The 27,839-nt window shown below is 45.9% G+C and overlaps 1 protein-coding gene across 1 annotated transcript; it reads left to right on the forward strand.

Annotated features, from left to right (window-relative positions):
- The first annotated feature begins 1,090 nt into the window (after positions 1-1,090).
- On the forward strand, positions 1,091-18,297 carry MDH2 (malate dehydrogenase 2). Its single transcript, XM_033171721.1, is given in 10 exon segments — positions 1,091-1,272; positions 7,204-7,372; positions 9,738-9,821; positions 12,019-12,128; positions 12,292-12,394; positions 12,397-12,416; positions 14,658-14,735; positions 15,772-15,871; positions 17,231-17,382; positions 17,980-18,297. Coding segments are annotated over 10 exon segments (1,014 nt in total). The 5' UTR covers positions 1,091-1,206; the 3' UTR covers positions 18,112-18,297.
- The last annotated feature ends 9,542 nt before the right edge of the window (positions 18,298-27,839 follow it).

The following is a 27,839-nucleotide window of genomic DNA, read 5'->3' on the forward strand; positions in this document are numbered from 1 at the left end:
ACGCCCTTCCCTCACTCTCGTCAGGCCCATCATCTCGCTCTTGCTGTTGCTGTGGAGCGAGGCTCTTCCTGGTACCCAAGGGCTCACGCCATTGCCGGTCTTCTCACGGTCTCGCGAGAGTTGCAAAAACCCCTATCCCCCCACCCCCCACCCCGCAGCTTGCTCTGTTCTATTCGGTTCGTAGGACATCAAAATCAAATTTTTTTATCGGTTTTAAATGTAAAAAGTATTGTTGTTTTAAATTAGCTTCATCTCCATTCATCCCCTTCCCCATTGCTCTACTCTCAGGGTAGTTTAAAGGCTAAGGAAAGATAAACTGACATTCTCAAGAACTGATGTACTGGCTTTAGTTTATGCCCCTTCGCTGTATTTGCACAGGAAAAATAATACGAAGTCTCAATCTTCAATTGTACTTTATTAGGGTTATTTTTCCCCTTTCTGCTACTGTGCAACTTCACGGAAAAATTAAAACATTTATATAATTTTTAGTGTTTACAGGTTATTAACATGAAGTTTTCTGTCTTTGTGTAAATGACATCCAGGATTTAAATCAGCATTAACGTTTAAAAACGTCTTACTTTTTACAGGCCAATCGCTCTTGTAAATGGATAAATGTAAATTTGAAAGTCTTTGAAATAAAGCCTTAGTGAATCCAGTGCTCGCCACTGAAACCAATCCAAATTAAGGGACATGATTTAATAGCGCATTCCTAACCAATGTATATGCAGAAATGAGTCCCATTGAATTCAGTGGGGCGTTACTTCCATGAAAATGAGGTTAGAATTGCACCAACATTTATTTAAACCCATTAATTTAAATGGATTTACTTTCAACTCATGGTATATTTTATATATGTGTGTGTATGTAAAATTCTTCCTCCACCGCCAAAATGTATTTTTGATTACTATATTAACACATATATAAAATGTATAAAAATATATTTTTTAAAATATATATAAATAAATCAAATTCCCAGATAGGCACGTACCATGCGAGGCAGTGTGCAGAAACATCGCGAGAAAACGCGAGAGGGGCTTAAACGGGGTGGGCGCGGCGAGCGAGAAAACGGAAAGCCCAAAGCGGCAAGAGACCGAGCTCTCGCGAGACAACGACAACGAAGTCTCGCGGTGCCCTCGCTGCCTGGAGGTCGTTCCCGAAGGAGAAAGAAGCTGCCGACTCTTCCCACGCCTTTCGCAGCCGACCACCATGTTCTCCCGCCTCACCCGGCCTGCCTCCGCCGCGCTCCGCAGAGGGTTCGCCACCTCCTCCCAGGTAGTTGAAGCGGGGAGGCGTCGGGGGCCCGCGAGGGTTACCTGACGTGGGACGAGGCAGCGGCGGCAGCTAGTAGCCGTGGCTTGGGCCTGCTTGAATGAGATAGTGCGCATGCGTTTGGGGTGTTCCGTGCTCGGCGCTGTGCAAGGCAGCCAGTTTCGGTGGCGCTGCACCCCGCGTGGTTACGAGGGCTGGTCGGCTGTTTCCCACTTGATTATTTTTATTATTACTCTGCTACATTTTATCCAAGGAGCTCGAGGTGCTGCATATGGTTCTCCTCCCTCTCCATTTCATCCTCAAAACAACCCTGTGAGGTAGATTAGGCTTAGAGGCAGTGACTGCCCCTCAAGGTCACCCAGAGAGCTTCATGCGGGGACTGGTCTTCCCCAAGTCTTTAACACCACACTGGCTCGGTGTTGGAGGTTATCGCTAACTTCATCTTTTCCCTTTGGCTTGGTTAATTCATTCAATCAGTCACATACACTTGCAGATGAGAGAGAAACTTCCTGATGTTGAGTGGAGGTGTAATCCATTAATCTGCATATGCAGCTGATGCATTTTGCTGCAGCTCCCAGTCATTGCAGCTTTTATGTGAAATGCATTTAGCATATACAAACACAACTGAGTGGGTAACATTGTCAGATTAAGAATTATACAAAGGGAAGATTCAGAGAGCACCATGGGTGCTCCTTATTTTAAATAGCAGTTGCTGGGAATTTTTCAGTCTTCGCTCTTACTTGATTGTGTCTCTCTACAAGGAGAAAAGTTGCATGAAAAATTGCTGAGTGTCCTGGATGAGACCATTATAATCAAAACATTTTGTCTTATTTTGTTCATCCCCTTGGTAAATGTGGTCGTCTTCTTTATTCATTTTAGAATAATTCATTTAAATTGATTTTATTTATTCACTCCAAGAGCCAGTGTGGTATAGTGGTTAGAGTGTCAGACCAGGACCTGGGAGAGACCAGGGTTCCAATCTCCTTAGCCATGACCTTGGGCCAGTCACTGCCTCGCAGCTTAACCTGCCTCACAGACTTGTGGGAATTAAATTGAGAAGGGGAGAACAATATGTGCCCCCTCAAGCTCTTATGCAGAAAAGGTGGGATATAAATGCAATAAATAAACTAAATCTTACTTCCAGAAGGAATCTATGGTCCTTGACAAATGATGTTTGTTGACCAAAATGTTTTCTAATTGATCTGGGCTCTTCACTAAGGCTCTAGAAGTCTTGGTGAGTAAACTATTGAGAATGGAGGGATGTGTTTCTGGGATAGAGGAAGAGAACTGCTTGTTGAAAGTCCACTGAAAGGATCTTCAGTAAATTGCTTAGTATGAATAGCTGCCTATTAGCCCAGGAAGTTGTGAAAAGCCAGTTCAGATAAAGATTTGGGCGAAGTCCCATTTAGATGGTAGGAAGGGCATGTGGAGGAACATGCATTGGCAGTGCCAGAATGGGGTGTGAAGAATCAAACTAGTGATGGAGGAGCACAAGTCAGGCTAGCATGGTTGGAAGGTTTGCAGGGGAACAGGATGGAAGCAGCAAGACTTGGAGATGTGTTGGTGGAAGGGCAGGTTCCTGGTGGCAGTTGACCTTGTGGTCAGTAAGTAAAGTTTCATGGCATTGTCTGCACCAGTTCCTTTTGGCTTTATGCGCTTCTCAAAATAACACAAGGACTTCCATTCTGTTACTTTTTTTGCTTTGTCCCTGATTAGCGCTCTGCTTCTGGGTTGTTTGCCAGGAAAGCACTTCATTAATGAGTTCAGGCCTTGCAATTAATTTGTACAAATGTCTTGCGACATCCCTCATCCTGGCCACTTTCCAGACCTTTCACCCTTAGGAGCTTTTGCAACTCCCACCTATTAACGGTAACATTTCTGCTCATTTCTTTTCAGGGTTGGGGCTCTCCTGTTCTTGCACAATTGCTGCTACTTTCCACTGGGGCAAGAACACTCCCTTCTGAATCATCTGTGTTCGCTGTAGAAAGCTTTGCAATATCACTGGCCCCTGATTACAGTACATTAAATCCCTGGGCTTTGCAGAGGGAGGGAGGTGGGAGACAAATCTGTTAACAGTACTCTTCAGTTACAGGTAGGTAGCCGTGTTGGTCTGCCATAGTCAAAACAAAATAAAATAAAAAATTCCTTCCAGTAGCACCTTAAAGACCAACTAAGTTTCAGTTCACTGCTAGCATTAAACTTGCAGAGCTTTTGCTCGTGCCTGTTACTTTTTGTCAGCTTCCCCCATTTGCTCTGGTTAATTCTACAGTGGTGCCCCGCTAGACGATTGCCTCGCTAGACGAAAAACGCGCTAGACGAACGGCATTTGCTAGCGGAAGGCTGCCCCACAAGACGAAAAAGTCAATGGGGCTGCCTCGCAAGACGAATTTTTTTTTTTAGCGAAAACTAGCGGTTTGCATTGGTGCTTCGCAAGACGAAAAAATCGCTCTACGAAGACACTCGCAGAACGAATTATTTTCATCTAGCGAGGCACCATTGTATTTATTAAAAGATTTGTAGCCAGACTTTCATTATAAAATAACGAGACAGTTAATAGGATAAAATCAGTACAATAAACCAGTACAAAACAAAGCACAAATACTAGAGATGTCCAGAATTTCCAGTGGAACCGATACTAAAAAAAACTGCACAGGAGTGCTTTCTTGAATGTTTTAGCCAATTGGTGGGACGTTGTTGTGGTGGTGGCTGCTTGTGTCTTTAGGAGAGTCATCTTTCTCCAACCTGCTTCTGCCCAGGTGTTTTGGACTAAAACTCCCCATCAGCCCCAGACATGGCATGATACAGGTCTAGGAGGGGCAGGAGCCAGATTGCAGCTGGTTCCAGGCACACTGGTGGTGGTGGTGGGATTGCTGCCTTGCTTCCCACAGATGTAGCCTGGTGGAACTGCTGTGGATGAAGGCAGTTCTATGTAGCAGGGAGCTGTGTTGCAGTTGGCTATGTTTTACCCCTGTGGATGGGTCAGTGGCCAGAGCTGTGGAAAAGTCTAGCAACTCTTTGAACTCAAAACTGTTTGACAAGAGAATGGACTCCCTATGAAGACAGTGGTTCTCCTTGATTGAAGCTTTTTTAAGCAGAGGTTGGTTGACCATCTGACATGGATGCTTTAGTTGAGATTCCCGCATTGCTGGATTAGAGGGTCCTCAGGGTCCCTTCCAACTCTACAGTTATATGATTCTAATAGTTTTGCACAGCTGCATCTATCAAGATACATAAGCAGGAAGTTATCCTGGTTTGGCTGAGAATGTGGCATGGGGCTCAAGCTCATTAGAGGGGGAGGCTTCCTCAGTTTATTTTAACAGTAAATGGGACACTGTAAAATATTAGTAGCTTAAGTGCCCTCTATTTGAAATGCTAGTCTAAACTCGTCCATCCAGTCAGTCTGAACTGCACCAGTGAGGGCCTAAGCTTCATTTCTGGGCAAACCTAAATATTAAAAAAAAAACCTGAATTATTTAACAAAAATTGTATACTGCTTAACTGAAAATTAAATCTCTCAGTGGTTTGCAAACAATATAAGTTGCACATTAAAATTGTCAACCAAAATATTTAAAATGCAAGTTTATAAAAAGCAAAATGAATAATATCAGCAGTTTAAAATTGTATCCTAAGCTAAAATTATGGATTGAAATACACATCAGCTTTATGTGTCTGGTTGGCTTGTTCAAAATGAAATTCCCTCTTCCCGTCTTCTGGACTCTAGAAGTAATAGTGGAGAATGGGGGGATTAAAGTATGCGCAGATCTTTGGAGGTGAAATGCAGTGACTGTGTCACTTTAAGCATTTACTTTGGGCAGGGGCGAGGCTACATTCCCACGGGACAACCTATTGGGGAAGGACTGTGTGCCAACCCTTCTATTTCTCTCTGCCTTTCTCTCCCCTTGATTTTTCCTTCCTTGCCTGCACACACACAGAGTTAGACGCCAGTGGTGCAGGTTGCCCATCCTTGATCAAACTAGCTTATTGTGACAAGAGCTTTTGTGGGTGCAGTGAGCTGGCTTGATGAGACAGGGCTTTCTGTTCACCAGAGCATTCCGCCTAAGGAATAAAATGTGTGACTTGGCAGGCAGCTTTATTCTGTTTCTTGTCAGTTGTTAATACATACCCTGAGAAAGTTACCCAGTTTGTTAATCTGGCCCGTGGATCCTCTTGTCCTTGTTGACCTTGAAAAATCCTCCATTTTGAGTCTCAAAGCCCTGAGGTCAAAGTCAGAGTGCCTGCAAAGGCAGGGGGAGCAGTTCAGCCAATATTATCCTCAATGTTTTTCCTTTTCCTCCTTCTTCGGCTATTAGCCACCTGTAACACAGGCATTGGGATAACCTTTGCTTGGTTCATTAGTCTTGGCAGTTTCCTTCTTTTGTAACTGCACTGTCAGCAGCATCCGTCTGCCATGGAAGTAATTGGAGAACTTGGCAGTGGCTTAACTTCTCTCAGCGCCTCTGCCCCTGCAATATGAAAGAGATAGAGGACTTTTTATGTTTCTTTTTCCAGTGTCCTTTATACAACTTAATAAGACCCAAACTTCTTTTCCTGATCCTGTCCTCCATTATATCTAAGGATGACTGCCTGAAATTCCTACTAGTAGATGCAAACCCCCAAGTCTCACATGGAGTGGCCATTTTTATTCTGCAGGCATGGAAACTTGGGGTTCCCTTGACAGGGTGTGCGACCTAGCTTAGGACTATCGTCATTTTGTTTTAGTTCAACCTTTAAAGCCTACCCTAGGTTTCTATTTGCTTGGTATTTATTAGTAATTTTAGGTAATCGGCCTCAGGTGTTTTAGATATTAGTTCTATTTGTTTTATTGTAATTTAAGTCTTATTATGCCATGCTATGCCTGCAGCTCAGTGCAACTTATGTACTCTGTTGTTTGTACCCGGCATTGTTTGTTTTTGTTTGTTGGGTTTATGCTATGGCTAAATGCTAATGCAATAAAGAATATGACTTTGACTTAACTTCTACTTGGCCAGAGGATAGAAGTCTCTCTTGTCTATCAGCAAAGCTACTTACAAGTCTCCTATAGTCCCTAATCAATTACTTCTAATAATATATATAGTGAGAAATTCTTTAAGAAATGAAGGAGAAGGGTTTGGTGCTCACTTTCCAGCCAAGCCAGAATCTGTGCTGAAAAAGTGGGGCTTAAGGAAGGATTTGAAGGAAGGGTGATTTAGTAAGCTGCAGAATTTTGTTTACAGAAACTCCTGTATAGGATATAGGGTGCTCTTTCAAATTTGAGATCTTTAGTTCCAGGAAGGTTACAAATTCTAACCAGAGAATACCAATTTGTTTCGCTATTGCCATAAACATATACAGTGGTACCTCGGTTTACAAACACTTCAGGTTACAGACTCTGCTAACCAGGAAGTAGTACCTTGGGTTAAGAACTTTACCTCAGGATGAGAACAGAAATTGCGCGGCAGCAGGAGGCCCCATTAGCTAAAGTAGTACCTCAGGTTAAGAACAGTTTCAGGTTAAGAATGGACCTCTAGAACGAATTAAGTTCTTAACCAGAGGTATCACTGTAAAGTAATTTGTCTACTGATCTCTGGTGTATGTTCAAAAACTCTTCCTTGGGTAGGGAAAATACTTAGACCTCTGGTGTTTGGGACAACTGGGGAACTGTTTTGTGTTTCCAGAAGTGAGACAGGAACTGTTGGGTGATGAAGCAAGATTTGAACTTATACTATATGGCAGCGTTTGCCAAGCTGGTACCCTCCAGAAGGTTTGTACTACAGCCAGCGCAGGGCATCCAGGCTGTCGTGCAAACTTCAGATGTTCTTCATGTTATGATGAAGGATGTGATGTGACCATATAAAGCTTTGGGAAGCTCTGCACAAGAGCATCACTTGACCACTTCTGGTTAGCGCCTGAGAATATTCCATTTTAAATCATTTTCTTCTCTTTGCCTGCTCTTAGAACAATGCTAAGGTGGCCGTGCTTGGTGCTTCTGGTGGGATTGGCCAACCTCTCTCTCTCCTACTGAAGAACAGCCCCTTAATCAGTCGCCTCAACCTCTACGATATTGCCCACACACCTGGTGTAGCAGCTGACCTCAGCCACATCGAAACGAGAGCTGAAGTGAAAGGTATGAGTTGCCAGTTAAACTTCTGGCCTAGTGCTCTGTGTTTATATGTAATTTGTGTGCTCCTAATCCACAGCATTTATAGATGCAGTTGGTTGTAAGAACCCATAATGGATACACGTTCCCCAGAACTAGAGTCCGGTCCAGGGTGTACTCAGTCTTATCTGGATTAAGTTTCAGATTATCCAGTACATTGCTTTCTCTAAATGATTGTAATAATCATTCATAACAGGAGCAGGGAACCTGTAGCCCACCAGATGTGGATTAACTTGGACTCCCAGTGCCATAGCCACTATGGCCAGTGGTCAGAAACTGATAGGACTTTGTAGTACAGCAGCAACTATTCATAGCCAACCTCCCATCCATCCGGTCTAGGGAACCGCCCACTAACTGTGCCTCAGTCTTATTTGGATTGAGCTTCAGTTTGTTGGCTCTCATCCAGCCCATTACTGAAGCAAGACGACAGTCTAGCACATCCACCGCCACACCTGCCAATATAAAGGAGAAGTAGAGCTGTGTGTCATCAGCATATTGCCCAATACAAGGATTACACACTTTAGATTCTCTCCACCCCGCAAAACTGGACAGAAAGCCTGGAGGGGGGGGGGAAGAGAATTTCTATATACAGCAACTCCCCTTGGTGCCCTGGTGCTGCACCAAGTACCCAGGTGAGCACAGCCAGGTAGGACCAAATATGGACTTTAGGCTGAGAAATGTTCCCCACCCCTGCACTAAACCATAGTTTAGCATTGCAAGAATGAGCTGCAGTGAGCCATTGGCTTGGGCGCTTCTCTGCTGTGGCTGTAGAAAGGGATTAAAAAGCATTTGCTTCTGTTTTGGATTGTGTCATCTTGCTGCCTATTGTGTCATCCAAAGCCAGACAAATGTGGTGGCTCTTAACTATCCCCACAAGGTTTTTCAGAGCTTTGCACACAGAGTCAAATTGTTTGCAGAACGGGCTGGTTGCTGAGCTGAAAAAAACTAGAAAAGTATTGGGCTACCTACCACTACAGGCTTCCCACAAATGTACTTGCCCAGTGGAAAAGTGTGTGCGAGGTCCTTGGAACAGTTCCTGTTCTTCTCTGCTTTGGAAAAAGTGGAGATGCTTGTCATAATTGCAGTTGGGCAAAGGGTATTCAGGCTGGTGATGTGGCATCAGTGTGATTTGTGTTTATTGCAAAGGCATATCTGTGTGCTAAAGTGCAAACCCATGAATGCTCTGGAGTGTAGAACAAGGGAGAGCAGGGTGGTTCCTTTTTTGTGTTGTGGTTGTTAGCAGAGTTGAAGGTTTGGCCTCATCCTTCCATTTCTCACCATGAATCATGTTGGTGGGAGGTGGAACTACAGTGACAGAGAATCTCTACTTATCTACCTCTCCTGAACTACCTCTGTCCTCTTATTCCTGGAGGACATTGTAAGAAATGCAAGTTTGTGTGTGTGCGGCTGCAGTGGCTATGACTCTTTCCATGAGTTCCTCTTTCCCTGTTGGAAGGTTGCCTAGAGAGAAACACATTCCCATTTGCAGTATCCCACATTCTGAATTGAGCAAGCAGCAAAGGGTGGCCCGTTGTTTGTCCTCCACAGTAACCGTATCTCTGTGTTGAGAAGGACAAAGCTTCAGTCACACTCAACTGCAGGTTTAATTAAAAATGATATAAAGCTTATGGAGAGGCTTCTATTGCTCAGCTCAGAGCTCTGTTTGTAGATTCCCCCCCCCACTCCCGTCTTAATATGCCTTCCCAATTTGAGTAAGTGAACTTGGCTAGCTAGCTTGCTTGACATGCTGCCTGCTGCTGCTCCATGAAGCTCTTAATCTGCCTATATTTGTGCCCCATTGAGGATCAGTGCATAATGCTGTTAATAAAGCAATAAATGGTTTGGAACCCACTTATAGAGGCATCTTGGCCTGCCCATGTCTTAAGATGAAGGTTAAGACGTTTTTATTTATCCAGAGATTTTAATTTGTGTAATCGTCAGGGTGAATATTTAAATTTTGATTCCTGATGTTAGTGTGCGTTGTCTTAAGTTTTAATTATAAATGATGTATTGGGTTTTAGTTAATGTATTGTCTATATTGTCAAAATCTGTTTAGATGAAGGGTGGTATAGAAATGTGTTAAGTATCGACTGGAAGCTGCAAGGTGCTGCATCTTGATGCAATGGAATACTGCTTCAGGATGATACTTTTAAAATAAACAATAGAAAAAATTAGGTTCATCAACAGCAAATTCCTAAGGACTGCTCATGTCGTGGTCTGTGCCTTCAGTTCCTGCACACACACGTAATTCAGCATGTTGAATTCATCTGGATGAATGATCTGCCAATAGAAAAGTGTAAATGCAGCTATCTCTTTTTTTTTTTTACTTCAGGTTTCCTGGGACCTGAGCAGTTGCCAGAGTCTCTGAAGGGCTGCGAAGTTGTTGTTATTCCAGCCGGTGTTCCTAGAAAGCCTGGTAAGTCTTTTAATCTACGGAAATTCTAAAGGGGTGCCAAGTCGTGTGGGATTGTTGGGTGAGTGCACCTGGCATCTCCTGGTGCCCCTGTTGAGGCACTCAACTTTGTGCCTGAGGGATAGGTATGGGATTCTGGGACAACTCGCACCTCTGCCTCTCCTTGTGGGCTATTGATCAAAACAGTTCCTGCTTGAGCTTCTATTAGACTGAAAGGGCTGTGCATAAGTCATCTCTTGGTGGCTGTTCAGTGAAGCTGGAATAAAGCACTTGACACCTAGTGTTTTATTTTTATTTATTGTGTACAATTATTTATATCATGCTTTCTGAGGCAGCTTACAGGAAACATTAAACTGCATTTTTAGAAACCACAATAAACAATGTCGGCATGCATAGACCATAACTGGGAGTCTTCCCACAGGGCAGTTGGCAGCAGAATGGCCTGAGGAGAAAGCTCTGAGCAGACCCATCCAGCAAACTTAAAATAGCTTGTAATATTTTATTAATTCCCCCGCTCTCTGTTCTCCAGGCTTCTCCCAGTATAGGCTCTTGTGTCCTCTGGCAACCTTCCCTTTTCCTTTAAATCCAGGGGAAGGCCCATTGCTCAGTGGTAGAGCACCTGCTTTGCATGCAGAAGAACCATTGTTCAATCCTTGGCATATCTAGGACTGGGGGAGATCGATGCCTGAAACTCTGGAGAGCCACCACTAGTCAAGGTGTAGATAACACTGAGCTAGACTCTCAGTGTAAGACAGTTTCCTACGTTCCCTTAATTTGCTGCCTTGTCCAACATTTGCTGGCCTGAATTCCTTCCTGCAGACCTTCAGTGCTTCTAATCCCCCATTCCAAGAATGTTTGGGGGGAGGAGAGAGGTAGGCTGGAGCCCTTTTAGACAGTGCAAAGTCTGTTTTTCCTTGAAATACTTACCCACTGGTTGTGCCTCCTGCCACTGTCTCCATCTGACACTTGAAAACTTTGCTCATGGGCTACCCAGTGCTGCAGGCATCCACAGACACGCTTGCCAACTTCTGGCAACCATGCCTTTTAATTTAAATTTGTCCACAGCTCCTGCCCTGCTCTCAAACCTGAGGGGAAAATCAGTGTGAGGCCTTGGGGAGATACCCTGCTCTTTGGTCAGCTTTGGGGGAGGTATTCTTTGTTTGGCATTCAAAGTGGTTCAGTGCAATGCAGCTGAATCCTGACCTTCAACCCAGTTTGCCGTTGGGAAGAAAGGCAGAGACCTTCTGCACAATTACACTGGGCCACAGGTACTTGTAGCGCTCAATGTGAAGTTGCCACCAGGGGCGTCATTCCTCCCTCCACTCTGGAGGGGATCAGGAAGAGCTGAAATTTTCACTGCCTGCTGCTGCCAGAGAAAGTGCTTCAGCCTACTCTGTTCCATGCTGGCAAGCAGAGATGGTTGAAGTGCAGTGGTGTTGCAGACAAGGGAGGCACCTGCCTTTTCCTGGGGCACGTATGTCGACAGCACAGGTGGAGCCTCTTTTTCAGCCCAGGGACTGCATTCCCTCATGGGCAGCCTTCTGGGGGCTGCCAGTCAGTGATGGGCAGGGCAATGGATATACAACTCTTGCCTTGGTGTGGTAAACTACATTCCAGCCATGCAAAAGTCTCCACATCTCTCCATTGCCCTTCCAGACAAGCAAGAGGCATTAGCACAGTTCAAAGGCACTCATGGTGGGTGTGTAGCAGGAGCAGAGAGAGGCATGGCCTAAGGAGTGCCCTGAGGAGGAAGTCAATTGATGATGAAATTGAGGAAAGTAAGAAGTTCTGGCCCAGGAAAAGGGCCAGGTTTAAGTAATGATTTATACAAGTTAATTGGTTAAATTTGAAAAGATTTTGTATGTGCTCCAGTGAGAGGGGGGCTTGGTTATCTGCTCCCCCTGGTGGGAGAAGGGGGAGTATGAAAAAAATTAACCTTGTAATGTCTGTGATTTAAATTTTAAAAACCCTATAAATTTTTAATGAAAACAAAAAAGAAGAAGTGCCCTGAGAGCCAGAGAGCCATAGAGGGCTGCATTCATCCCACAAACCCTCAGGTCCCCTGCTTCTGGTGTGTAGTGCCCAGCTGGGGACTTACCTATGAGTGTACCTATGATGAGATTTCTCTTTATCTGAATGGGGGGGGGGGTTAGATAGATACTGGAATGCAGCTAATAAGTTTCTCCACTGTGCTCTGTAGGCATGACCCGTGATGACCTTTTCAACACGAATGCCACCATTGTTGCTAACCTGGCAGCCGCTTGTGCCCAGCACTGCCCTGAAGCCATGATCTGTGTGATTGCAAATCCGGTAAGCAAATTCCAGCCTCCCTTTGCCTGTGAGTAAAGGAGTGCAGTGTGTCTGACAGGACCCAGATTGGGAAACAGGTGTGTGCATTTTTCTCTCTTCTCCCCTGATATAGAGGGAGCTTTTGTGCATTAAAGGGGCAATGAATTTTTCTTTTTGCTTTCAGGTCAATTCTACCATCCCAATTACTTCTGAGGTCTTTAAGAAGCATGGCGTATACAACCCCAACAAAATTTTCGGCGTCACAACACTGGACATTGTCCGAGCAAACACTTTGTGGCTGAACTGAAGGTATGTTGTTGCAGTCTGGGCTCATATTTGGCATTCAGGACTCCATTAATGCCCTTGTAGCATAAGGATTGGTGGTGATGGGACTTCCCCAGATTCCTGTCTGTGGTACAGGCCCAATCAGAAATGAATTTTTGGCTCTGTCCTTTCATAAGCCCAAGTCCTTGAGCTGCCTCCACTCCTGCCAGAAATGGCTCTACTGTAGAAAAGGTACCTGGATTTTAATTTTCTTAAGCCAGTGTTTAATGCTACAAACTTGGTTACCGAGTGCAGATTTGGGACTTTTCTTCCAGCATGTGTATAATCTAAACAAAGGACTGTGAACAGAATCTCTGGTTCAGAGAGTAGCAGCTGCAGGAGGAAGTAGCCATCTAGAGGGCAAATCATATTGCACCTAAGCAGGGGCAGCCAACGTGATGCCCTCTGGATATTGTTGAACTGTTGTTGAACAACAGCTGGATTCCCTGTACCCTTTAATCTTTCCTCAGCAACTACAGAGGGCTAAATCAAACCTATAAAAATTACAAGCTGCCATGCCCAGCAGGCTGTTGACTGGGTGGCAGACACCCTGCCGTGGGTGACACATTAGCTTTTACTGGGTGGTTTGGTGTTCAACAGCCGGGTTGCTGCCTCAAGGTCTGCTAGGATGATCAATGCCCTAACCTCCTTAGACTCTGTAGGTCCTGTTCTCTGCCTGTCCAGTCACAAAGCGGAAGGCAGCTTGACGTTTCAACACCCTGTGATCTCTTTGCCAGCTAGGCACACTTTGTGAAAGATATGGAAGGCCTATTGTCCTGGGCCAAAGAAAAACTGATCTCAGGCCAACTGCTGTCCGCTGAAACAGAACAGCATGTCCTCCCTTCACCTTGGCATAAGGTTGCAGGGATAATAAATAGAAATCCCATGATATGGTTTTGATTTACTCCTTTGCACTTCAGCTGCAGGCCAAAACATTTCCAGATCTATCTTCTGCATATATTAGCCCGCTCTTGGGGTTGGGAAGAAGCGGTGGCCGAAGAACATCTTAGCACAGTTCAGTTGCACAGATTGTGGGTTCAAGTGCTCAGCTATATTTCCAGAAATCAGGCCTCTCAAATCTGTGCTCATTGCTCTTTAAATACCTGCTTTTTCTCGGGGTTGCAGTGTTGGGTTACTTTGATGTTTCCATTCTGCCCACACCTGCAGTTCATTTGCATTTTGCAAATTAAATTGAATATCTCTATACCTTACAAAGGTTTTTACCTTTTACCACTTATTTTTGGGAAGGAAAGATAGGCATGCGAATTAGGAGAGACAGAATGGCAGAGGTGCTAGAGCCTCACTTCTTATCACACCCTGTAAGGGCCCAAGTCTTAACTGAATGTTTCCCACTAATTTGGGTGTTTCTCAGTTCCATGAGGGATAGGAACTCCCCACCCCCACCACCCAATCATAAAATGAAAGTCAGGATCTTGGGAATATTGGTTCTGTATCATCACAATCCATCTGCAGGTGCAAAGAGCCTGTACATACCTTAATTTTTTTTAAAAAAAGAAAAGTATGTTCCGTCATGCAAAAATACATAATACCTGTATTTTGGGGATTGGTGCCCAAAACCTTCCTTTCAATTCAGCAGTTCCATTTTACACTTTAATAACAACATGCATTACATCATTTCCAGATTGGAAGTGGACATATCAATCTTGGGCCGTGTTCACACCATATATGTAAAGCACTGTGATACCACTTTAAGCCAGCATGACCTCCCCCAAGGAATCCTTAGATGTAGTTTTTTAATGGTGCTGACTGTTGTTAGGAGGCTCCCTATTCCTCTTCTCAGACTACAATTCCCAGAGTTCCATGGGAAGAGGATTGGCTTTTAAACCACTAGGAAGTTTAGTTCTGTGAAGGGAATAGGAGTTTCCGTAACAATTCTCATCAACCTAAAAAACAAACAAACTACAACCCCCAGAATTCTTTGAGGGAAGCCATGATGGTCATAGTGCTTTAAATGTATGGTGTTATTGTGCCCCTTATCAGTCCTTAAACTGATATCGGCCCGTCTGGCTACCAGCCCATCGCTAGGCACAAGTTTAAAGGGCTGGTGTACTTGCAATACAGTTGCGTCTGCTGGCCTTGTTAGTTCATACGATTGCTGCTGATTGTGGCAGAGACAGTGTGCCAATTCCTACTCTCAATGAGCCCATCCAGCTTGTTGCAGATGTCGACTACAGATTCTTGCTGAAACCTGCCTCTCTTCCACAGGGCTTGGATCCAGCTCGTGTAAATGTCCCTGTGATCGGCGGCCATGCAGGAAAGACCATCATCCCTCTGATTTCTCAGGTCTGTGTTATTCCTAACTGTTCCAGCGTTTCATGATAGCTCTCGCTCTGGAAAAGTAGCCTCTGTGTATATGTGAGAAAAGTGTCTGTTATCGGAAGTATAGCTGCAGAGCCTTCCAGGAGAGTTTGGCTATGAATGGGAAGGGGGAAAGGCTTATGTGACCAATTGGAAAGAGAAACTGAAAGCACTATAGTCAGTCTCATTTTAGGGCATGTGATGGTGAGTTCAGAGGGGGCTCCACAGGAGGCAGTGATGGCTACTTGGATGCTTTAAAAGAGAATTGGATAAATTCATGGAGGAGAGGGCACTTGATGGCTACTAGCCTTGATGACTACCCTCTGCCTCCACAGTTGGAGGCAGCCATGCTTCTGAATAGCAGTTTCTGGAAACCACAGGAAGGGGGGAGTGCTCTTGTGCTCGGATCCTGCTTGCTGGTTTCCCACAAGCTGCTGTTTGGCCACACTGAGAACAGGGTGCTAGACCAGTGGACCATTGGTGTGTTCCAGCAGGCTCTTTTGTTCTTGCACGTTAAAATTCTCCTGATCAACCGATGACAAAGTTCTGCGTGGGGAGCTCAGTGACACGGTCGATGCCAGAAGCTTGAAGTCAGTGGCTGTCAGCTGATAGGCACTTCCTTCAGGCTCTACTTCCTGCAAGGGTTGGGTGTGCTACTGATTTCCCCAGGGGGGCAAGTGAGTGTGATCTGGAGGAAACACCCTTGTGGGCCAGATAGGAATCTCTGTCGAGCCTCATTTGACCTGCAGGCTAGAGATCCCCCACCCATGTTGTTGTATCCAGCCAAACTCTACTTGGGAGTCAACCCATTGATACCAGCAAACCTGAGTTACGTCATTTAATTTCAGTGGGTCTCCTCTGAATGTGACACATATGTTGGATACAACCCTTAATCTGATAAATGCTTAAGCAGGGTACATGTAACGCTCTTAAAGTTAAATAATTTTAATGAAATAAACAAAACTTAATATATGACTCATACATGGGTGAATCATAAATCTATTCCTTCTCCTCTTAACAGTGTACGCCTAAAGTAGATTTCCCTCAGGACCAGTTGACAGCCCTTACTGGAAGGATTCAGGAGGCTGGGACAGAGGTTGTCAAGGCAAAAGCAGGTGCAGGTAGGTTGACTCATGGGAACGTTCCCCCTCTGGATTCCCATGTAGTATCCTTAAGTGGGGCAGTGCTTCCAGTGGGGCCTAGTGAGTCATCTGCCGCAGACGTCCTCCTTGTGCCCCTTCCTCACCAGGTGTTTTGCCAGCCAGCAGTGCAGCTTGTTCTTCCTGTCCAGCTGGACTGATCCCTCTCCCAGTCCAGCAACGACAAGGAAGCAGGTGAAAATGCTCCAGCTGAGGCAAGAGTGTTGAGCTTCCCTTCAGCTCTGCAGTTCCAGAACAGCTGGCAGCTGGGAGTGTTCTTTGTGCCAGGGCCAGTGGAAGCAAGGTCCCTACAGTTTCTTTCTCTGACCAGTGGATAGAGTTTAGGCTGGTCCGTCCCGCCCCCCCCCCCCCGCCCGCCTTCATATTCTTTCTGAGAGACAAAGTGGTGCAGTTTCCATTGACCCTTGTTCTCATTCAATGAAGCTTTAGGACACTTCATAAATGGCTGTGTGAGATGGTTATTGCCATGAAGGTGACGGTCCAGATTTAAGAAATGGCATGAAAGGAAAAAGGAGAAGGAGGGAAGAGGAAAAGGAGCAAGGAGTAAAGGAACAAAGTTCCTATAAGGGCCAACTGAAATGGGGGGGGGGAATGGTTCAGGAGGAAGAGGAGCCATATAGTGGCTGGTATGTAGCTCAGCTGATGAGTGTGGGTTTCTACTGTCTCATCTCCCATTGCTGCAGATGAATTCATTATTTCGTAATCTTTAAAGGGGGGTGGGTAACCTGTGGTCCTCCAGGTTTATCATACTGTACCCCCCCCAAAAAAAACCCTGGCTATTGACCATACTGGCTGCTGGGAGTTGGGAGTCCAACCACATCTAGAGGAGGGCCACAGATGTTTCTCTCTCGTCTTAAAGCAACCCTGTTAAGTGGGGGGGGGGAGTATTACTGTCCTTGTATTGCAGATCGGGGTACGCAACATGGTGCCTCCCATATGTTATTGGACTCCCAACTCCCATCAACCCCACCCAATGTGGTCAGTGGTTGGGGATGCAGGCATTAGGAGTAAAAAATAATAATCTAGAGGGCACCATGTCGGCTATTACAGATGGGCAGCTGAGGCTGAGAGAGAATAGTTGGTCCATGGCAAAAGTGAGATTCAAATGCAGAACGCCTTGATTGTTAGCTAGTAGGCTGCATCAGCATACATCTTTTGAGGCCTGCTGTGTGCTGGGAAGCTTTTGCTGTATTCCTTTTGGGGAAATTTCCCACATCACTCCTGATGATGGCTTCAGAATTGTGCTGGCATGTTAGGTAGGCAGACCCCTTGTCCGTGTTCCTCCACGCTGTTGAATCTTTTCCCATTTCCTCCCAACAGGATCAGCCACACTCTCTATGGCTTATGCTGGTGCCCGGTTTGTTTTCTCCGTCCTGGATGCGATGAATGGGAAGGAGGGGGTCATCGAGTGCTCTTTCGTCCGGTCAGAGGAAACTGAGTGCACATATTTCTCCACGCCGCTGCTGTTTGGGGTATGGAGCTGTGGTGACACTTGTGTCTATTTGCATATATGTGTAGACCACCTTCCAACCACTTGATTCTCGAATTCTGCCTCATCTGTTATCCCTTTTTTGAGGCATATGCCAGTCACTGGCATTGCATTGGAGAAGCCTTGGTCTCAGGCTCATAGACCTAAAAAGACAAGATACCCAAACTGGGGGAAGGTGGAGTGGAAGAAAAAAGGGTAGAGGAGGGAGATAACTTTGACAATGCCAGAAGGAAGTGGTGGGTTGTGAATGGGCATTGAAATCCCTCTGGGGCCAGACTGGGTGACCTTGCTTGGACAGAGAGAGCAGAGTTCAGGGCAAGGGTTTTACACCGGGCAGATTTTGCAATGGAGGTCTTCAGCATTGCCCGGCCCTAGGTAGTTTAGGGAAGCCTTCCCCAACCTCCATGTGTTTTTCTTGCTAGGGCTGATGGGAGTTGTCATCATAGTGTTTTAAACATGTGGTGTGAATGTAGCCTTTGTAACAGACACTTTTTCCAGCTAAAGCAACATTTGTCTCTCTAGCGTCTGCTTCATTGTGCTAATCTCCCCACCCCTCACTTCCTCCTTCCTTCCCTTTCAGAAAAACGGCATTGAGAAGAACCTAGGCATTGGCAAGATTTCTCCTTTCGAAGAGAAGATGGTGGCAGAGGCGGTTTCGGAGCTGAAAGCTTCCATCAAGAAAGGGGAAGAGTTTGCCAAGAGCATGAAGTGAAGTTCTGTTGATGACAAAAGAAGAGAACTGAAGCCCCCTTAATTTATTTTAAGGTGCATCATGTCACTTTAAAGGCTCCGGAGCAAAGCATTGAGTTCTGCTTCCAGGCCTTGATGTTAGCCCTCTCCCTATAAATCTGTTGATTGGAATTCCGTTCCTCAATTAAAAAACAACCTGTTTATTTTTTCCCAATGTGTTCCCTGGGTGTAACCAATGTGTGGTGATCTGAGTGTGTGTGTGTGTGTTTATCTGGGCCTGTTCCCTAAAAGAGGCACCCCAAGATCAGTGCTTTGAGACTCAAGAGCTTTTCCGCAAGGAAGTTTTGGGGTCGTAGTAGGGTTATCCCCACATACCTCTTTGGGCAGATGTTGAGGTGGTTAGTAGGGAGCCCTAAAATAGCTTTGCTGTTGTGTGAGCAGTTTGTTATGCTTTCAGCCCTGTGGTGGAGACATGTGGCCCATCTGATGTTTCTGCAGATACACCGCTTGATGGGAATCAGGTTCCCCATGCTTGATAGAGCAGTGCATAGCCTCCAACATTTATCCACTGGAAATAGAGACGTCCCCTTCAATAATGATAATCTTACTATTTATACCTCACAAACTTTACTAGGTTGCCCCAGCCACTCTGGGCAGATTCCAACACATATAAAAACATAATAAAACATTAAACATTTAAAAAACGTCCCTAAACAGAATTGTCTTCAGATGGGTCAGGTGTCAGATAACTCCATAGCCTCCAACATTTCTCCAATGAAAATAGGGACATCCTAAGGAAAAGTGGGACATTCCGGGAACAAATCAGAAACCGGGATGTCTTCTCGAAATCAGGGACATCCCTGGAAAATAGGGACACTTGGAGGGTCTGGCAGTGTGTTGTACAACTATAGGTAGAAAGGCTGGATGTTTGAATACTTAACACATGGAACATGTCTGACAAGAAGATAGCAAAACACTTTCCCTTCTGGGCTCATTGTGTATATTCAAGGAGTTTTACTGGAGGGCAGGGTCTGTAAAGTTGTGACCACCGGCAGCTTGGAGGCGAATAGTCTGCAAATAATTCCTTGAGCATCCTGAATCTGTTGGTTCTGCCTGTAGGTGTCATGCTGTCCCTGGAATGCAGATTCTTTCCCTGCTTGTTTATATGGTGGTTGAAATTTGGCAGTGAGATACTAAAACCCTCTTCACATCATAAATCCACTACGATACCAATTTATGATACATTCTGAGGTTTACAGAATTGTATAGTTGGAAGGGGACCCCGAGGGTCTAGTCCAACCTCCTCCAATGCAGGAATCTCAACTACATCATACATGTGAGATGGCCATCCAACCTCCTCATAAACCTCCAAAGAAGGAGAGTGTTCTGCTGTCAGAAAGCTTCCTGGTGGTTAGTCGGAATCTCCCTTCCTGTAACTTGAAGCCATTGGTTCAGGTCCTACCCTCCGGAGCAGGAGAAAACAAGCAAGCTTGCTTCATCTTCCATGTGACGGTCCTTACGATAGTTGAAGATGGCTATTATACCCCTCTCCGTTCTCCTTACCAGGGTAGACATTCCCAGTTAACACAGAGGAGGATGCTGGACCAGAGATGGGAGATTGGCCTGATTCAGCAGGCAGGCTCTTAATGTGTTCCTGGACAGGGGAAGTGGACAGGCAGGAACAGCAAGGATGAGAAGTAGATGCTGTCTACGGGGACCCACACTTCAGCAGACGCCCAGCCCTGACACCAGCCTCAGAACCCTCTGTTTTCTGTGTGCCAGCCTCTCAGATGTTTGCCATGCCCTCCTCATGCCATCAGGCCGAACTCAGCAGGAGAGAAGTCACTGAGGAAGGACAATCTCGCTTTTTCTCCATTTCTTCCTGGTTGGTGTCAGTGATGCAGGGCAGGGGGAGGGAAGATGCCCAACTCTAGAGCAGCCTTCCCTGTTGTTCACCAAGCATAAAAGACTCGACTGCCATCGATCAGAGTCCCCTTGGCTGGCAAGAAGCAGTCCCCCAGAGGAGGCCGATACAAAATCATAAACCTGTAACACAGACTGGAGAAGCATGAGACACGTATCTGCTTAATAATGGCTATTTGGGAAGCACCAAGAAGAAAAAGGCAGAGATAAAGGGGAACGGGCTTTTTAAAACACTAAAATCGGTTTGGCAGTTATGAGTGTACAGATTCTGAGGCCTCATTCACACCATGCATTTAAAACTCCAGGATACCACTTTCAACAGCCACTGCTCCACGCAAATAATTCTGGGACCTGTAGTTTGTTAAGGGTGCCAAGGAGGAGACCCCTATACTCTCCACACAGAGCTACAATTCCCTGGGAGGAGGGATTGATAATCAAACCACTCTGGGAACAGTTGCCTGAATTTCTCCCTCCCGGTTATCTTCTTTATCACAGAAATTCTACCCAGCAAGGACAGTTTTAGTTTTCCCATCTTAACATACCCTTTTGCATTTCCATCCATGTCTTAACAAAATTATTTTGAAATAACACAGTTCATATTTGTCATGGTAAAACCTAATTTTTTCACTTTTAAATCCAGTTTTCTCTGTCAGAGTCTTTTCCTCTCCTATAGTCATTTTGGTTTTCTGATGGTTAACCTTAAAACCTGCTAGCATGGTCCAAAATCTTCCTGTACAATCTTCTTTATTTTCCAAACCACATGGTTCCCCTCTCATTGCTTATTGTAATGTCTATAGTCTGATATCAGCACAGTTCACTCAGTTGGAAATTTATGTCCTGTCCTCTCATAGTCTCTAATCCATTTTAGAAAAGGAATTTCAAGCATTTCAAACTTCCAGCAGTCCTTTAACAGACCTTACTTGTGATACTTTCATTTCTTAATCCAGAGGGTAGGTGTTAAGCCCTTGCAGACTTTTAATAATAATAATAATAATAATATAATATAATAATAATAATAATAATAATAATAATAATAATAATAGGGTCCCAAGAAAGAAAGAGCCACATAAAGGGAAGTCAGGACTAACAACTTACCTCCTGGTCCTCTTCATTGACTTCACCCACAGCTGCCTGAAAGGCACAATGCAGGATGGTCCTGCGAGCTTCAGCGGGGAATTACAGCTTCATGAAGCTGGAGAGATGGAGGGGAGAGTGTTAGACTCTGCCTCCTCCGAGTCTCCCTTGCCCCAGTCTCCCTCCTCCCACCACTTGTTCCCCACACTGAGCTTATCCCAGAGCTCTGCCCTACCACCACAACCCTCATCCGTGAAAAGAAACAGCTTTCAAGATCCAATGACTGAAACGGCAAAAGTCAGGCTGCTGGTTCATAGTGAGGTGAGGGCTTCTCCACTTCAGAGACTGCAGAATTGGGGCCAAAGACCACAGTCAGTGAGCGGGCAGGGGTCTGAGGGATCCAGTCCCTACTCCTTGTTTTCCCCAGTAGGCCTACTAACCTCAGGCTCCGTTGAAGAGCTGTGGCACAACTGCAACAAGAGAAGGACATGGGAACAAGTTAGTTCATCCCTTAGCAGCTTCCAAGATTATTCCAAGAATCTTCTCCTTGATTTCCCTGCTTCTACACTCCTACTACAGGGTACGGCAAACCCCAGGCCTTGGGGGCCAATCTTGGCCTGCAGCCCCCAGAATGTGGCTCGCAAGGAATGTGGCTCTCTAACTGACAACTGTCGCCCAGCCCTATCCTATCAGCTGCCTCTGCCACCTGCTTCCTCCAGAAATGCCTTTTCTCCTTTCTCAGTCAATAGCATCAGACCCCACAAAACTGGCTGGCCACTGGGGTGGGTTTCCAGATGCTGGACCAGATGAGCCATGGGTCGGATCCAGCAGTCTAGCTCTTTTGATTATTATTTTTTTACTAGCTTCCCCTCCCCCACAAATCCTGTACCCTGAGCTTCCACCTTAGCCTATTCCTGCCCTTTCTTTCCCAAAAATGGCGGTGGCGGCAGGGCACTTGCTCACCTGTTGCCACAGGCTGCTCCTGGTGCTAGAGCGGGGCCTCTTTGTTGCTCCTTTTTAGTGTCAGAAAATTTCTCAGTCACCTGAGTCTAGAAGAGATGGTGCAGAACAGAAATACGTTTAGCCTAAAAAATGCAAAATTAGAAAGAAATTTAGAAAGCCATTAGAAGGGGTTGAAGGAAGTCTTAGGCTGTGATAGCCAAAGATTTGTTATGTGGTTTTGGAGTTGTTACGTTGGAAAATGTGCGCAAAAATCATAAAAAATATTATTTTTAAAAAGAAGAAGAGTTTGGATTTGATATCCTGCTTTATCACTACCCAAAGGAGTCTCAAAGCGGCTAACATTCTCCTTTCCCTTCCTCCCCCACAACAAACACTCTGTGAGGTGAGTGGGGCTGAGAGACTTCAGAGAAGTGTGAGTAGCCCAAGGTCACCCAGCAGCTGCATGTGGAGGAGCGGAGACGCAAACCTGGTTCACCAGATTACGAGTCTACCGCTCTTAACCACTACACCACACTGGCTCTCAAAGAGAATTGCCGGCACACCCTACCAATTCCTTCCATCTTTCTGCCATTGAATGAACTGTAGGACTTCATAACACATGTAAAGAGGCAGCCAAGAGCATCAGGGCTTGGAGAGAAAGGAGGTACCAGCTCTTGCCATTCCAGGACCAAGAGAGCCTGGCTACCATAGTTCATGCCCTGGTTGCTTCAAACTGGATTACTGCCATGTACTGTACGTGGGGTTTCCCTTGTGCTTGACCTGGAAGCTGCAGTTAGTGCAGGATGCTGCAGTGTGATTGCTGACAGCAGCAAGGCCTTGTTGACTATAACACCTACATTGTTTTACCTTCTTGTAAACCGCTTAGAAGTTTTTAGAAGAGTTTGGATTTGATATCCCGCTTTATCACTACCCGAAGGAGTCGCAAAGCGGCTAACATCTCCTTTCCCTTCCTCCCCCACAACAAACACTCCGTGAGGTGAGTGGGACTGAGAGACCTCAAAGAAGTGTGACTAGCCCAAGGTCACCCAGCAGCTGTATGTGGAGGAGAGGAGACGCGAACCCGGTTCACCAGATTATTATTTTTTATATACAATGAAGTGGTAATAAATTTTACGAAACAAATAAAATAAATAGGGAGACGGGGGAGGTTTTTGCCCCATCGATAGCAGAGCTTTGGGTCATTCATTAACACTGATGGGCACTTCTTCACATAACACTTAATGGGTTTGTGAAATTGGCAGCCGAAAGATGTGCAAAGGATGACGGCCTTGCAAGGCTGGGAAGAGGGGGTCACACCTATCATGGAGGAAGAAGAGAGTATCTACAGTTATAACTGAAATAGCCACAGTATATAGAACTTCAAGGTTCAGAGGTAGTGTACCTCTGAAACCACCTTTAGAGGACAACCAACAGGATCGGGCTGTTCCTTGTGGGCTTCCTGGAGACATCTGGTTGGCCACTGGACTAAACAGGCCTTTGCTCTCCTTTTCCTGCTATGCTATATCCCATGAGGGATTGCAACACTCCACCCCAAAGGAAAGAGCATTGCCAGCATTTAAAGGGCACCTCTGCCTAGTTTTTTGAGGACAGCCCTGCCCAGAGAGGGAGGAGTCCGCTAGATGGGTTCAAGAAGATGAGCAGAAGAATGTTGGGCAACTGAGAGAAAGGGGGGAGAATGCCTGTTGGGCTTGAATGTTGGAGAGATGGAAGATGGAGGCAGGGAGACATGTAGTGGTTATAGTGCTGGACTAGGAGGACCTGGGAGACCAGGGTTCAAATCCCCATGAAGCTCGCTGATTGACCTTCAGCCAGTCTTTTTCCTCAGCCTAGCCTACTTCGCAGGGTTGATGTTAGGGTAAAAACTGGTGTGGGAGAATCCATGTATGCCATCTTGAGCTCCTTGGAGGATAGCTGGCCTATGATGTAATGAATGTAATGATGAGATGGGAGAGGAGAGGAAATGGGAAAGAGTGTGGAGGAGCTGAGCTCTTCGGGAGGGGAGCTACTGGCCGAGACGATTTCAAGGGGCTGAGGCTGTGCAGGGGATCCCAGGACCCCACCCCAGGAGACAAAGAGAAGGGGAAGAAATCCTACTTACAGTCTGAGCATGGTGTCCAGAAAAGTCCCTCTCTCCTGTCTATACTACCTAACTAGCTAAGATGCCCACCCAAGCCTAACTCCAACCCTCACCCCACTCCACCCCACCCCACTGCAGCCCTAAACCTAAACCCTAAGCCCAGCCCTAATCCTATGCCTAACTCTACCTATCCCTCTATATAAAAATTAATATATGCACAGGTGTGCACTAAAATAAAAATGCAAAATAAAAAATAAAAAATATAGAATAAAGAATAAAGAATTAAAATAAAGAACAAAGGTAAAATAATAAAATAATTTTAAAAATAAAATTATTAAAATAAAAATAAAATATTAAAATAAAGAACAAAAGTAAAAAATAAAACAAAAAATATTAAAATAAAAATTGAAACAATTAAAATTAAATTAAAAATTGAACCAATTATATTCAGATTTTAAAAAATCAAATACAGTAAAAGTCAAAATGAGAAAATCCAAATAAGAAAATCCAAATGCAAAGCCTCTTCTAAATCTCCTTCTGCCAACCAAACCCACACCTCTGTCTCTCCTGATCTCTCCTCACTAACCCACAATGAACACCTGTAGTTGGTGACTTTTAAGGGAGAAGCAAGAGATGTCACAAAGGAGGGCAAGTCATTGTTACCGTGGCAACCCACCCACCTTGACCCTGGGCCAATCTTGCCCCTCCTAATGTTTCTTCAGAACTTTGAAGCACCTGCTGTTCCAGCTGCAGGTTTGCTGAATCTTCTCTTTCGGAGTTCATGTTGTTATATCAGATCGGCCACATTTCCAAAGCGAGACAATCCCAAAGTCCCTTTAATTGCAGTAGAAGATTCCCAAGTCTAGGGGTGTCCATAGCACAGGATTAGACAATCAGCTTTGCATGCATCAACATCTTCATCCTCATAGATAGTCCTGGATGACATCTTGAAACCTGGAGAGCTGCTGCTGCCGGTCAGTGTAGACAATGCTGAGGTAGATGGGTCAATGTCCAACTCTGTCCAAGGCAGTTTCCTATGAATGTTCCTCTTAAGTCATTTACCCTGAAGACAAGCAAGCTAACTTGCAGTAAGCAGTAGATGTAAGAACAGAAGATGAACCTCCTGGATCAGGCCAGTGGCCCATCTAATTCAGCATCCTATTCTCACATTGGCCAACTAGACCCTGTGGGAAACCTTCAAGCAGGACCCGAGCACAAGAGTCCTCTCCCCTCTTGTGCTTCCAGCAAATGGAATTCAGAAGCATCACTACCTCTGGCCATGGAGGAAGAGCAGCCATTGTGGTTAGTGGCCATTGAGAGCTTTCTCCTCCATTAATTCCCTAAACCTATTTTAGAGCCATCCAAGTTGGAGGCTATCCCTGCCTCCTGTGGGAGGGAGTTCCATCATTTAACTCTGTGCTGCGTGAAGAAGGACTTTCTCTTATATGTCACGAGTCTTCCAACCATAGCTGTCAACTTTTTCCTTTTTTTAAGGGAAATTCCCTTATTCCGAATAGGATTCCTCGCAAGAAAAGGGAAAAGTTGACAGCTATGCTTCCAACATTCAGCTTCATGGGAGCGAGTTCTAATGTTAGAAGAGATTGGGGGGAATCTCTACCCACTTTCTCCATGCCATGCCTAATTTTATAATCTTTTGTCTTGTCACCTCTTACCTTTTCTCTAAATGAAAAGCTACAACCTTTCTTCATATGGAGCTGACCCTTCATAGGGGAGTCAAACGGGCAGTCCACTTTCAACTCCTAAAGAAGTCCAACTCTATAATTCTATGATTCTTTGATTCTAAGTCCTGACACTTGCTAGGTCCAGGAAAGATGGTGGCCAAAAGGGCCCTATGGGAAACAGGGCCATCCACTAGGAATTCCATCGTCCAGACCCAGGGCCGTCTTTAGCAGATGCGGTGCCGGGGTGCAAATATCCCCCCACCCCCAAATTACCATGGATAGTGGTGGGGTGGTGGTGGGGAATCTGCACACTGCCAGCCATTGGGGTGTGGCACAACTCTCCCCAGGGCTGTCTTATCCATAGGGGCTACTGGCGCAGTGCGCGCCGCCCCGCCAGTATACTGTGCGCCCCCTCCCCAACCCGCCCCCACGGCGCCCGGCGCGGCACAGCGCTGCTGCCCTGCTGCTCCCAGGTGGGCTGCAAGCCACCGCCCTCGCCTCCCATCCCGCGGGGAGCCCCAGCTGGAGCACTGGAAGGGTGTGCAGAGCCCCGCACCGCTCCAGCGCCACGCCCTCATCCCCCGCTCGCCCACCCCTTCCCGAGGGGCGGCCAGCGCGGGAAGGAGGTGCCCCAGAGGCGGAGAGGCGGCCGTCAGGGGCACCGGAGGGATTACCGCCCACGGCGGCTGATCTGCCTAAGACGCCCTGACTCTCCCCCATGCTGCTGTGGGGAGTGATCCCCGCAGAGGCCTGGGAGGGAAGCTGTATGCCCACCAGCCATATAGTGGCGGGGCGCAGCTGGCGGGCATGCAGGGATGCCCCTGAGAGGCCAGCGCCTGGGCACAACACACCACTAAGCCCTATGGGAAAGACGGCTCTGGTCTGAAGCCGTTCTCACTGGTTATCGATCAGAATAATGTGCCACTTGTCCTCACCATGCTAAAGTAGAGAAATCTGTTAATTTCGTTTTCTCTCTCTCCAGTTTCTCACCCCCCACCCCCTCTTAAGTTCAGTTCTCCACATTCCTGCATCAGTTTTGCAAGGAAACCAAACCCTGGCTAAACACTGGAACCCATAGAGTCTGTCACTGCTCAGGGAGTGATCCAAAATCAGAACCAAGGGTCTAGTCGATGCTTTGTCCCATCGCCTCATTTCCTCTAAATGCCCTGGCTCCTCTCCCAGTGTTTCACCACAGAACTCACTCGTTTTATTTCTTTATTGCTAGATTTCCCTTCTCAGAATGAAGGTCGCACGGTAAAGCGCTTGTGGAGATTAATAGCCAATTTCTGCTACAACCGATGCCAGCGTGTGTGGGAATCATGCCAGCAGCATGTCGGCAGGGCACAAGCAATACGTCTCCATTGCCTTGCTTGGAATCTCAGAAAGTTGCAGCGTTCCTGGCTGAAGCCAAGAGGAGCCTGAGGTGGTTTGGGCTGAATTCTGGGTGGTAGATTATAGGCTGTTATGTGCATCCCCAACCTCTGAGTGGCAAAAGACTCCAAGGTTGCCTGCACTTTGGTTTCCTTGGCATGAAGGTCAATGGAGATGGTGGTGTCTTTAGGATATTTTTATTTACACACATATACAACCAGAGCATAGTGTCAGGGACTGGGCAGAGGAGAAATGGTGGAGACCGCCTCCACATCCTGACCCTTCCAGGGAGGAGGAAGAAGAAGATGACGACGACAGTACAGTGGTACCTTGGTTCTCAAATTTAATCCGTTCCGGAAGTCCGTTACAAAACCAAAGCGTTACAAAACCAAGACACGTTTCCCCATAGAAAGTACAGTGGTGCCCCTAGACGAATGCCTCGCTAGACGAAAAACTCGCAAGACGAAAGGCATTCGCTAGCGGAAGGCTGCCCCACAAGACGAAAAAGTCAATGGGGCTGCCTCGCAAGACGAGAAAAAAAAATTTTTCGTCACGGAAACTGCGATTTGCATTGGTGCTTCGCTAGACGAAAAAATCGCTAGACGAACACTCGCAGAACTAATTCTTTTCGTCTAGCGAGGCACCACTGTAATGCAAAAT

This window comes from Lacerta agilis, chromosome 15 (assembly GCF_009819535.1).
Source record: "Lacerta agilis isolate rLacAgi1 chromosome 15, rLacAgi1.pri, whole genome shotgun sequence".
Classification (NCBI taxonomy): domain Eukaryota; kingdom Metazoa; phylum Chordata; class Lepidosauria; order Squamata; family Lacertidae; genus Lacerta; species Lacerta agilis.